Below are 13,214 nucleotides of genomic sequence, written 5' to 3'. Positions count from 1 at the left end.
GGGCCAGCATTGGCGGGGCCAGGTATGAAAGTTGCATAGTAAAGTTCCCATGTAGAACCGGTTGTGGCACCACAGAGAGAAAAGGTATGGAACTATTAGAAGCAAGCTGGATATCAACCCTGTTTCTGGGATGCAATTCTGACTACAAGGGCAGGAGATTCTCTGAAGCCAGGTGCCTGGGTTTTTAGCAGCAGCTAAGCACGGAAGCTTGGGAGGAGGGGGCCGCTCAGCACAATCCCTTGTCAGGGGAATCTTCCGCTTGCCGGGCCTACTGCTGGCAGATGCCAGGGAAGAGGAGCTTCTTGCTGGGATCTGCGAAGATGTTTCACGCTGCAGCTCCTTCCCAGACATCGGTGAGCCTGTTGATGGGGGCCGGTGGTCTTCACCCGGCACTTCGTTTCTTGGCCTCACCAGCAGCGGGCAGCGGCATGCGGCTGGGACACAGAGCACCATGGCATGCGACTCAGGCTTCCAAGGAAGCAGGACATCTCCAGGATCTCCATCTGAGCAGGTGACGTGGCTTTCCGAGAAGGGGCTCACTGGAGACACCTGGGCGTTCTCACTCCAGTTGTCTTCTGGCTGCTTGGGAAGGAGGTCCAGAGGCTCAGGGTTGCACTTGAGGGAAGTGAGGACCCCACTGGCCTCCTGGGGCCTAGATGTCAACGGTATATCCCCACTGCTACGGTGGCCCCTCTTCCGACCGTCCTCTCCTTCGGTCTCTGTGTGATCCTCCATCTTTGCCAGGCCTCTTCGGGGCTCTTCTTGGACCTTCACCTCCCTCTCCTTTGGGGAAGGAAGTGGGAGGTGACTGGATGGTACCGGCTTCCTAACCTTGACTACCTGCTCAGGTGGTGAACGCAGGAGGGTAAATTGGAGCCTGCGTGGAGGAATCCTGATGGCTCTCGAGTGGCCGAACGTCATGGAAATAAAAGCAGCCAGCACGGGCTTCTTTGGCGAGTCCCTCCAGTTCACCAGGAGAAGCACCCGCAGGGCCTTGTACCTGGCCTGCCTTGTACCGCGCCTTCTTGGTGCGATGTAAAGGGCAGGCGATAAAGGCCCTCGATGCCGGTGGGACAGCCTGCGACCAGGGCAGATGGCAGGCGCTGGAGCAGCGGGGTGCTCCCGGTCAGATGGGGCAGCCTCCCGGGAGGGCAAAACCAGCGGATGACGGCCCAGTGGGGCCCCACGGCGGGGCCGGCAGCGGCGGAGCCGGGTACGAAATTGGCATCGTAAATTTCCCATGTAGAACCGGTTGTGCGCCAAGCGATCCGAGAGTAGAGAGTAGAGTGTGAAACCGGGAGAGCTTCTCCCTGGCTTCACCTCCTCTCCAGGTCTAGCACGCACTGGACACTGGATGGCTCAGGCTGGCGCTTGTGACATGTCCGTTGTACACGTCACAGAGAAAGGGCGGGGCGGGCGGCGCGTGGGGGCGGGGGGCGCGTGCAAGCCCAGCCCCGCCGGAGAAACCCCAGCCCAAGGGCAAAGGGCGGGGCCCCAGAGCCTGACCCCTTCTGGACTTCCTAGTGGCTGGGACTTCTCGCTGTGGGGGGCAGGTGTTTGGCACCGGATGGGCCACCGTGCGGACACTGTTGGGGACTGTGGAAGCCTTCTCCTCCAGAGCTCACCCTGCCTGGGCACCGGCTCTGCAGGCCCCTCAGCCCTGGGTACGTATGGGCCAGCCCTTCGCCGCAGCGGGGCCCAGAGACCAGAGCCTGCTCAGAGCTGAGGGCAGGAGGCACCCAGAGCTTGCCAGGCTGTGGACCAGCCTCCTCCAGGGACCTCCCCAGCTTCTCTGCGAGGCCTGGAGACAGGATCGCCTTCTCCAGGGCTGCTCAGCCGCCAGCATCACCATGAGCCAGGCGGCGAAGGTTTCTGAGCAGGGGATGCAGAGCCCTGATCCGACTGGATCCTGCACCCCACGATGTCCCTTCCTGGCAGATAGGTTCTTTCTTCACTTCTTTTTTGAAATTTGGTCAAACAACATTTAAACCTTGCACTGTTCTTCAGGGTATACAGATGCTAGTGGCTTAGCAGGGATTCGAAACAAGCCTGTGTGATTCCAGAGCTCGTGCTCTGGACTGTGGTGCCTCCTTATCACATATGCTTCATCTTTTACTTTTTGTTGTTGTTTTCTTGTAGTCCTTATGGTACTTAGCCCTAAGTGCCGTACATGTAACGAACACATACACTGCGCTGTAGGAGGTCTTCTTTTGTTCAACTCATGAATTGGTCATCCACCACACTGGGTTCTAGTCTCAGAAGATACAGGTCAGGGAGCACCAGTTGTCGGCATAGCAGCATCCCACATTTCTCATTGAGGCTTGCAACCCAGATTTTCCCTTTGGTCTAGTTTGAAGGATCCAGATATGTCAAGATTATATTCTAGATAAACCATGGGCTATCCTGAAAGAAATTCACCAGTAAATTATTCCAGTTTCTCTGGCCTTCCTGGAGTATATCCAGTAAGGCATCTCATTCATGTCTGGAAAGCAAATATATCATTTATTGCAACTTCATTGTGGAGCGCTGTATTGGTTTAAGGTACGATCAACACAATTTGGTCATTGTGAGTATGCCAGCTGGCTCCACTCTTTACTACACATATGTAACTCTAGAGATTCTTATGCCCAAGATAGGAGACGTACTCTTGGGTGTCTAGGGCAAGGGAAACGTGTTGTTATTCAGGAGCTGGAAGCTACAGCATGACCGGAAAGAACTGAGAAATCCTGGTCTACACATCGCTTTCCCTTGTTTGAAACTTGTTTCTTTGGCTTGCTTCATTGGAGTGTTTTCTGTCTCCTGGGGCTGACATATTGTGTGTTATGTATCACGCGTGTGACATGTAGAAGTTTCAGAACGCAGAAAAAAAAAAAAGAGTTTAGGGAAAGGGGAGAATACACTGGACCAGTTCTATAATTTATGAGAGAAACAGACTCTCTTAGGTCTCAGATAGTACCAAAAAAAAAACGTAGCATTGGGTTTTGTTTTGTTTATTTTTATTTTTTTAAAACTCTGAAGAATTCAATAAGTATTGATGTTAACAGTGAGTCTTACTGAAAAGCGGTATCTATTTGGCAGATTTTAAACTTCCTGCAGCGGATGTTTATTATTGCCTATATCACTTTAATTCAGAAGTGCATTGAACGACAGCTGGCTTCCAGGCTCCTGCTGGGGCCTGGGATCATAAAGATCATCAAAAGAGTCCCTTTCCTTACACTGCTCAGCGTATTGAGGAAAACATATGTGCAGTCGGTGACCGGCAGCACAGGTGCTAAACAGTGTGTCAGTGGCAGAGAACCCTTCAGGGACCAGCACCCGGGAGCTGTGCAGAGTGGCAGGAAGAAAGACCTCCACAGAGGGAACGGGGCTCCTGGGAACATTTGTCAGTTGTGTAGATGAATGTGTACTCGATGCTGTGTATACATCATTTCATTTTAACCCTCACCACTCTCTGGGGTAGATGTTGGCATCCCAGTGTACAGACTGGGGAGCTGATTAGGAATCATGCCCAAGGTGGCGCAGCTGTGAAGTGCTGCCAGGATCTGGACCCAGATCTTTGACTCCAGAGCCTGTGTTCTTGCCAGGATATCTTGCGAGAGAGAAAGCACGGCCCAAGGAGTGGAAGGGCGGGTGTAGCACGGTGGTGTCACGTGGTCCGGTGCAGTGAGAGCAGCTTTGGTGGCAGGAGACCGAGAGGTGGGCTGTGGACCCCGAGACCAGAACAGCGTCGTGAGCAGGAGGCAGGACCTTGGAGTCAGATCCCATTTTAAGGAACCTAATAACTCGTTGTTATTGAGGGAATGAGCCTGGACTTCCGCGCTTGCTCGCTCACCGTCTGACCTTGCACAAATTACTTCACCTCTCCCATCTCCAGTTTCCTCATCTTGACAGATGGAGAAATGGGGAAATGCCTACTTTGTGGAGCTGTGAGGTTTAAAGCATCTGAAGCACTTACTGTGGTGTGCAGTGTGCGTAAACGTTTGGTAAGTGTTGTACGTCTGCTGTTTTGTTTTCATTAGCACAAGGCGGTAAATGTCATCTTAAAGAGTTTGGTCCTTATGCTGAAGATCTGAAGAGTATTTAAATGTTCAGGTGGTGTGACAAGAGCTCTGATTTCGAGGGAGATCTGGTGGCTAGGAGGACGTATTGGAGGAGGGAGTTTGGATCCAGGGACACAAGGGAAGGGGCTGTGGACTGATCGGTGGATGGTGCCGAGGCCCTGACCTAGCCCAGTGCGCTGAGCATCAAAAGGGGAAATGGATGGCACGGAGGATGGAGCAGACGGGACTTGGTGACGGGCTGAATGTGTGGGTTAGGCCGGGGCGGGGAGGGGAGGACGGCAGAGTCAGGCCACCCTGAAGAGTTGGCCTTGCGGGTGAGGGTGGGTGGTGGTGCCTCCACTGAGACAGGACAGGGCAGAGCGGATCGAGGGTGGGAATCCAGCCGGAGTTTTCCATTACAAGTGGGAGCCGAGCTCAGAAGAAGGGAGGCGGAGGTTGAGGAGCTCCAGGAAAGACCAGCGATCAGATGGAGTGAGAAGAGGCTTTGAAGGCGAGAGGTCTTGTGAGACCTTTGAGGAGGCACTTCCAGTAGCGACGCGGTGACAGGGCGGACGGCAGAGGACTGAGGGTGAATGAACATGAAATGGGGGCAGCTGGGCTAAGCTGTATTTTCAAGTAACTTCAGGAGCAAGAGAGAGAAAGCAAGGACCTAAAGAGGCCACGTGTGTAAGTGCCTCCAGAGGCCAGGTGGGTGATGTGAAGAGTCAGAGTGAAGGCCGGTGAGGTCATGTTCTTGGATAAAACCCCAGCGGCTTCCCATTGCACTTCTGTAAACTGCACGTTTCTTTCCGTGGCCTGCAGGGGCTTACGTGAGTTGGCCCGGCCTGTCTTTTTCTCCTCTTTCACTACAGTTTGTTTTCTTCTTGGCTGTGTTCCGGCCACAGAGATCTTCCTGATTTTCAGACGCGTCAAGCTGGTTCTTCTGGCAGGGGCCTCTTCCCCGACGTGTGCCTGTGGCTGGTTCCTCACCATTTGAGCCTTAGTTTGAGTGGTAGCTCAGAAAGGCCTTCCATCACTGCCCCACCTGAGGTGGACGCTTCGTCCACCCTGTCTTGAGTTTTTGTTTCATGGCCTTCGTCACCGCCTGAGATGATCTTATTTGCTTGTGCTTTTGCTCTCCTTCCGTTCCTTGAGTCAGAAACCTGTCTGTTGTGCTCACCAACATCCCTCAATTCCTAGAGTAGTGTGGGGGGCATTTCTCAAGACAGGAGGTGAGTGAACAGGAGAGCTGAGTGCTTCTGGACGTAGCAGTGAGGCCTGAGGGGAATTGGAAAAATCTGCAGTCAGCATTTTATTTTTTTCTCTGTGGTAAGCGGGCCTCTCACCGTTGTGGCCTCTCCCGTTGCGGAGCACAGGCTCCGGACGCGCAGGCCCAGCGGCCATGGCTCACGGGCCCAGCCGCTCCGCGGCATGTGGGATCTTCCCGGACCGGGGCACGAACCCATGTCCCCTGCATCGGCAGGCGGACTCTCAACCACTGCGCCACCAGGGAAGCCCTGCAGTCAGCATTTTAGAAAAACAGTGAAGAGCAGGAGGTGTGGGAGGAGAGCAAGAGGAGACCAGGCCGTGACCGTGACGGGGAGACCGGGGTGAGCCAGTTGCAGAGCGGCCCTCTGAGGGCCGTGGAGGGGTTGGCCCTGCCGTGGGTAACAGAAGCGTGCTAGAGATCCTGTTAGTCCTTGAGGCCCAGGGAGACGGAAGGGTCATAGAGCGCCGACTTCAGAGAGCTACATCCTGACCCTTCTGGGGAGGAGCCTTTGATGGGGAGGTTTGTTCTTTGCACTCTGCATTGTTTGTGCTTTCAATCACTTGACTTCTACAGGAAGCTCTTTTGAGGCTTGCTCTCTAAAGATTCCTTTGAGAAGTTTTGGTCTATGAATTTTAGAAAAGATAACTCTCCAGTGTAAAGTTGGGCAGTTTGTTGAGAGTAAGGAGCTTTAGGGATTCAAATGAAGGTGAGGACCTTCCCTTTAGCCGGGTTGGACTCACATCCAGCCCAGCCAGTTCCAGTGCTGTGTATGAACATGTACTCACTGCTGTCCTTTCTGTGAGCCTAATAAACATTGGGACTTTCTGTTTTTCAGGCTTTTGCTTCAGCTCGCCCAATCTCAGCAAACATCGTTTGCTTTGGAGAGGAACTTAAAGACTCAGCAGGAAATTGAAGCTAAAATGAAAGGGTTCAGCTTCAAAGAAGACACTTTGCTGTTGATAGCAGAGGTGAGTGTGTCCTCTAGGGTTTATGTGAAGCAAAGTGTCATAGATGTTTTTCCTGGCTCCGAGACCATTTTTTAAAAAACAGGGCCAGGTCGCATCTTCTGAAGGACTTCTGTCTCCCTCCTTTACGTGCCTTTTGATCACTTAACCCCCGAAAGCGGCCCCTTCATCCTCTGAGCAGGAGCGTGCTGTGAGGCAGGGGCTGTGTTTCGTTTACTTGTCAGTGCTTGTTAGTACCTGCCGGCTTGAACATCAGAAATGCCCCGTAATTGATTTGTGAGTGCTGAATAAATGAATGAATGAGTGACTTGACGTTTGGGCAGCTCTTCTGTCTGTTTTTTCTCCTGTTCATCCTCAGAACAGCCTGTGGGATGGGGGGAGCTGGAGTGAGGCTCGCAGAGGCCGTGACTTGCCTAAGGTCAGGTTTTAAGTGGCAGAACTAGTTTGGAGCCCATCCAGCTCCAAGTCCAGTTTCCTTCTGCTCCACCCTGTTACTACTTTGATGGTTGCAGAGAAATTCAGATGTCAAGTTTTTTTTTTAACTTGGTCTGTGGCAATTTCTCCCTGAACTCAGATACAGTGGTTGCTGGAATAGAGAGCTCTGTGGGGCCCTCCCAGAATTTAAAAATGTCTTATCTTTTCAGCTAGATTTTAAGTTCCTTATAAGTAAGACATCCTTACAAGGTGTCTTAAACATGTTCATATTCTTCCCCATGTGTGACTGGAATAGTAGTCCTCTGCCTGGACAATGCATGGGAAATACCTGCATTTAAAATAGCTTTTTAAAAAAGAAATGTCTGGGTCCTCTTTGGGATGATAATGCGCATTTCATTTTGTGCTCTGTTACTCTTACTTAACATTGTGACATGAGCATGACCCTGTATCCTTAAATATTTCTTAATTACATACTTTTTTCTTTTTATAGTTGTTTTATTTGAATTAGAGTCCATATAAGGTCCACATACTGTGTTTGATTCTTTTGTCTCTTACATCTCTTTAATGTTATAACAGTTCCCCTTCCCCCTCTTTTTTTTTTTTTTTTGGTGATAAAAAATATATCTAACATAAAATTTGCCATCTTGGGCTTCCCTGGTGGCGCAGTGGTTGAGAGTCCACCTGCCGATGCAGGGAACACGGGTTCGTGCCCCGGTCCGGGAAGATCCCACATGCCGCGGAGCGGCTGGGCCCGTGAGCCATGGCCGCTGACCCTGTGTGTCTGGAGCCTGTGCTCCGCAACGGGAGAGGCCACAACAGTGAGAGGCCCGCATACCACACACAAAAAAATTCCATCTTAATTGCTGTTTAGTGTACAATTCAGTGGCATTAGTTACATTCGCAGTGTTGTGCAACCACCAGCACTCTTTCCAAAACGTTTTCATCACTCCAAATAGAAACACTTTAACCATTAAGCAATAATTCCCATTCCCTTTCCCCACCCCACCCCTACCCCAACCTCTGGTAACCTCTAATCTGCTTTTTGTGTCTGTGAGTTTGCCTGTGCTAGATATTTCAAATAGTGGAATCATACAGTATTTTTCCTTTTATGTCTGGCTTATTTCACTTAGCATAATGTTTTCAAGGTTCTTCCATATGTATCAGAACTTCATTCCTTTTTATGGCTGAATAATATTCCATTGTTTGTGTGTATGTGTACACACACACACACTCCACATCCTATTTGTCCATTCATCATCTGTTGATGGGCACTTGCATTGTTTTCTGCCTTTTGGCTTTTGTGAATAATACTGCTGTGGACATTGGCATACCAGTATCTGTTTGAGTTCCTGATTTCAATTCTTTTGGGCATCTACCTGAGAATGGAGTTGCTGTGTCGTCTGGTCATTCTGTGTCTAACTTTCTGAGGAGCTGCCAAATTGCACTTTATTTTATAGGCTGATATTTTTGCCTAGCGTTGTGGTATGACCATGACACTGTACCCTTAAATATTATTTGAGTGCATAATTTTTAATGACTGGATAGTAATCCAGTTAGAGCTTTTGTTGAGCTACCATTTATTTACTTCAGTCCTGTATTGGACATTTAACAAATATTCAGGACCGATTTTAATAAGTCTTTGCAAAAATAATCAGCTTTTGTGTTTGTTTTAGAATAGATTACTGGAAATGGAATCACTGGGTTAAAGTATATGAACATTTTAAAGCCTCAAAGCATGTTTCCAAATTGTTATTAAGAAAGGTCGGCTCTGGGAATTCCCTGGCAGTCCAGTGGTTAGGACTCTGTGCTTTCCCTGCTGAGGGCTCGGGTTTGTCCCTGGTCAGGGAACTACGATCCTGTAAGTCACGCGGTGTGGCCAATAAAAAAAAGAGAGAGAAGAAAGGTTGGTTCCGTTTATATACCCTCCAGCAGCATAGGAGAATACTGATTTTCCTTCTCCAAACCTAGGTATTAGGTTGAACCATGTGAAATGGTCAGTATTCAATCATTTTGACCATAAAACCAGAATTTTATATTGAACAACTTAATATTAGTACTTTTTAAAATCTGTACATTCGTTGGTAAAAATAGCGCTTTTTAATATTACTGTTTATTTGATTACTAATAAAATGAACAATTTTTTCACACATTCATTGGCCATTTGTATTTTGTGAAATACCTAGTCATGCTTTTTCTTCGTTATTTGTATGTTTCTGCTTTTCTTATTAATTTTAAGAGCTCTCTCTACACTAGGCTTACTAACCTTGTATATGTTGCAGTAGTTTCTGAAGTTTATGATACTTTTGATATATAGAAGGTTAAATTTTTATTTGGCCAAAGACTTCTGCAGATTTTTTGACACCTGTGAATGATATACCTGCCGAGCCCGCTTTTTGGAATATTGCACTGTTTGAGTATTACTGTTATTCAATTCTCTCTCTCTCTTTTTTTTTAATTAAAAAAAAACACTTTTGGTGTTATACCCCAGATTTTAAAATACTGTATTTCATTGAGTCCAAGCAGTCATCAGTTGTTGAGACATAATTATTTGATGTGCCACTAAAAGAAAAGTAAGATGCTCTTTACACTATGACACACCAGTGGTTATAAGATACATCTTGATTTCAGAAATGTTAAAATACAAAACCAAAAATTGTCTTTGAATTGATGAAAACAACATGCCTTAATAAATCCTGACAGTTGCTTGCTGTTCATCCCGTCAGCTCTCGCCTCAAACAATAAGTAGTCTTTGAAGATTTAAAGCCAGTGGAACCCGTTCTTTGAGTGGATTTCTAATCCATTATAATTTGAGTATTCATGGACACATAGGACCTCAGGGTTTGTAGGAGACCTAGGGACCATCTAGTCCAAATCCAAGTGACAAATTCCCTCTACAACATCCCTGCCAAATGGCCCCCTAACTTTTCATGCTGAATCGTGGGAAATGTTTTGGGACTTAATTTTAGTTCACTGTCCTTACCAAAGGTGGGCTGATCACTTAGCGAGTTCAGATGCAAGCTTCTTACAAACTTAACTTTGTGGGTGTCTTGTCAAAGAGAAACTAACGCAGAACCTGGACCTGGGTCTGACCAGTAGGGAGCAGTATTGTGCCTTTAGAGCGCGGGGCATGCTCTTAAGTCCCTGAGGTTGCTGTGGTAACCTTTCTGGAGGGATGGAGTCTCTCTGGATCAGGGAAGTGGAAGTGTGGACTCAGCTACTTGCTGCTCCACTGTTTGCTGCCTTTGACTTCTCTGGAGAACTTCGAAGAGAAGGGATCTATGCTCTCTACACAGCAGCAGTTACATTCTGTGCAAGCTCTGCTTTTCTGTCACTTACGAGGAGGGAGGATCACTCGCCGTGCATTCTTGTCAGCTGAGGATACTCTGTGGTATAAGCAGGTTGACTCTCACTGCCTGGAGCCTGAATGGTACTGCTGCCTTGCTAGTGCTTTGGTGATTTGTTTACTCAGGGGAAGATGAGACTGGAAGTAGGGGATGTTTTACAAATACGGTCTTGGATCAGTGCTTCTGAATAAACGTCTTTTCGATATATTGAATGGTTAGAGGTGTCCCCTGGCTGCTAAAGAAATCCTTCTGTACGAAATCATTTACACTTGATAAATAGCATGGTCTTCATTCCGTGTCTGTTTCCCCTGTTATTGGGACAGGGTTGGTTGGTTTTTTTGTTTTCCCTCCTACTGCAGGTTATGGGCGAAGATATCGTCCCAGAAAAAATAAGAGATGAGGTTCACACAGAGGTGAAGTGTGTTGGCCCTGCAGCCCTGACTGCCTTGGTGATCGCGTCTTCGAAAGAATTTGAAGACAAGTGGTTCAGAAAGATCAAAGACCACTTCTGTCCCTTTGAAAATCAGTTCCATACAGAGATACAGATGTTGGTTTAGTGGTCCCTTTAAAAACAGAACAAAACATCTTGTATTAATTGTGCTGGTTTACTTCAGACAGAGCCCACTGCTAATCATGGAATATACTGAATTAAAAACAATTATTTATGTCTTATAAAAATGGCTTCTCTCCCAGCTTATTTCTACTGTGTTCAGTTTTTCTGTTTTTTGTTTTCTTTTTAGATTTTTGTCATTCACTTATGTGAGGCCCACTGCCCCTTTAGAAGATAATCTGTTGGGAAAGTGTATAAAAGAGACAAATTTTATTGTCTTTTAAAAACAGTTATTATAATCAGCGATGTAAGTATCTACGTTGTTTAGGTAAATTCATCAGGCATGACCAAGAATGCTGCAGTGCGATAGTAAACCATTTCCAGGAAGGGTGTGTCGAGGTCTGCGAAGGCTCTGAGACTTTACCACACCTGTCAGCCCGCGCATTAACCTGCCAGTGTCATAGATGCTGCAGGAGACTTGATTACGCGTGGCCCAGGGAACAGGATAAGCTTCCGCATATTTGTGTCAGTTCCTTTGCCTCCAAGTCCCAGGGCAGGTGACACATATGAGCCCAAACGAAAGAGTGTACGTGCAGTGGGGTGCATTTTAGGAGAGGAACCCTGAGCTTAGGAGACGCAGATCCTTTATAACGAACAAATAAGCAGGCCTGCCCTGTGCTCCGGGGGAGAACACTCTCTTTTTTAAGGGTGTTTGCTTTGCAAGCATTGTTGAGAAGACAGTCTGGAATGGAGGGCTGGAAGTGCCTTGCTCACAAGATGTACAGAAACACAAGACCCATGGAGCCCTGTCTCAGGTGCTTATCCTCTCCTTTCAGCCACACAGATTATAATCAGTAAAACATCATCTTCAAATGCAAAAGGCTTACTTGAATTATCCGGGGTGGAAGAGCTCCCTTATGAGAAGTGAAATTTAGTAATAGACCAAAAACTTCATCAAGTGTTGTCCCACATAACATTTTTTTTCCCCATGGCTAATATTTTGTTTATTTTCTTTAAAAATGCTTATGGGCTTCCCTGGTGGCACAGCGGCTAAGAATCCGCCTGCCAGTGCAGGGGACACGGGTTCGAGCCCTGGCCTGGGAAGATCCCATATGCTGCTGGGCAACTAAGCCCGTGTGCCACAACTACTGAGCCTGCGCTCTGGAGCCTGTGAGCCACAACTACTGAGCCCACGTGCCACAGCTGCTGGGGCCCGCGCGCCTAGAGCCCGTGCTCCGCAACAACAGAAGCCACCGCAACGAGAAGGCCGCACGCTGCAATGAAGAGTAGCCCCCGCTCGCCGCAACTAGAGAAAGCCACACAGCAACGAAGAACCAAAAAGCAGCCAAAAATAAGTTAAATAAATAAATAAATAAATGTTTGTGCCTTTGTAAATTATTATAATTACATTTCAATGTTATATTCTTTTTTTAAACATCTTTATTGGAGTGTAACTGCTTTACAATGGTGTGTTAGTTTCTGCTTTATAACAGTGAATCAGCTATACGTATACATATATCCCCATATCTCCTCCCTCTTGCGTCTCCCTCCCACCCTCCCTATCCCACCCCTCTAGGTGGTCACAAAGCACTGAGCTGATCTCCCTGTGCTATGCAGCTGCTTCCCACTAGCTATCTACCTTACATTTGGTAGTGTATATATGTCCATGCCACTCTCTCACTTGGTCCCAGCTTACCCTTCCCCCTCCCCGTGTCCTCAAGTCCATTCTCTACGTCTGCGTCTTCATTCCTGTCCTGCCCCTACATTCTTCAGAAACTTTTTTTTTTTTGGATACTGTATATATGTGTTAGCACATGGTATTTATTTTTCTCTTTCTGACTTACTTCACTCTGACAGTCTCTAGGTTCATCCACCTCACTACAAATAACTCAATTTCGTTTCTTTTTATGGCTGAGTAATATTCCATTGTGTATATGTGCCACATCTTCTTTATCCACTCATCTGTCGATGGACAGTTAGGTTGCCTCCATGTCCTGGCTATTGTAAATAGAGCTGCAGTGAACATTGTGGTACATGACTCTCTTTGAATTAACGGTTTTCTCAGGGTATATACCCAGTAGTCCCACACAGCTTTTAATTTTTTTTTCTCAGTAGAGGGAAGAAAATTCCAGCCCTGGGCAAAAAGGTGAAGTCATCAGGATTTCTCCTCCACTTCACCAGCTCGTTTCTTCCTTTCCCAGGCCCCTTCCCAAAACAGACGAAGGTCTGGTTTTATTTATAGTTTGAGACTCTTTTAGTATGAGTGAGAACATGTCTAGCAATTGCAGGTTTAGTCATTTATCTCTAATGTGAAACAAAAGACTTTGTATATATAACAGGCATTTCAATTTTTAGGAACCATTAAAAAGTATGGAAACCCTTCACCGCTCCCCACTGCCCCCCATCCCTTCATTGAGTCATTACTAATCACTTACTGGATCCTGTTAGGGGACAGGCATTGTGTGGTTGCCATGGAGACACTGGTTACTGTGGAGTTTATGGTCTAGTTGTGGGTGGCCTGCAGGATAGAGCCCAAAGGGACCGTGGTTGCCAAGCCCTTCACGACATAGCCTTTGGCTCCCAGGGGCTTCTCGTCTTTCCCCGCTCCCA

The 13,214-nt window shown here is 47.6% G+C and overlaps 1 protein-coding gene across 2 annotated transcripts in view; it reads left to right on the top strand.

Moving 5' to 3' along the window:
* The window catches only part of LOC308604793 (uncharacterized protein C8orf76-like), a 30,125-nt gene extending 18,160 nt beyond the window's left edge, over positions 1–11,965 (top strand). The window contains exons 5-7 of one of the 2 annotated variants that reach the window (XM_081214285.1): positions 6,146–6,278; positions 11,312–11,419; positions 11,652–11,965. In XM_081214285.1, the coding sequence (XP_081070411.1) occupies positions 6,146–6,278; positions 11,312–11,419; positions 11,652–11,756 (346 nt within the window). In that variant the 3' untranslated portion in view covers positions 11,757–11,965. Of the gene's footprint in view, positions 1–6,145; positions 6,279–10,413; positions 11,288–11,311; positions 11,420–11,651 lie in introns of those variants that run through there. The other variant, XM_081214286.1, reaches the window with a different exon arrangement.
* The last annotated feature ends 1,249 nt before the right edge of the window (positions 11,966–13,214 follow it).

The sequence above is a fragment of the Mesoplodon bidens genome (genome assembly GCF_964165515.1).
Source record: "Mesoplodon bidens genome assembly, chromosome: 16".
NCBI lineage: Eukaryota > Metazoa > Chordata > Mammalia > Artiodactyla > Ziphiidae > Mesoplodon > Mesoplodon bidens.
This window is presented reverse-complemented; position numbering and strand designations above follow the sequence as displayed.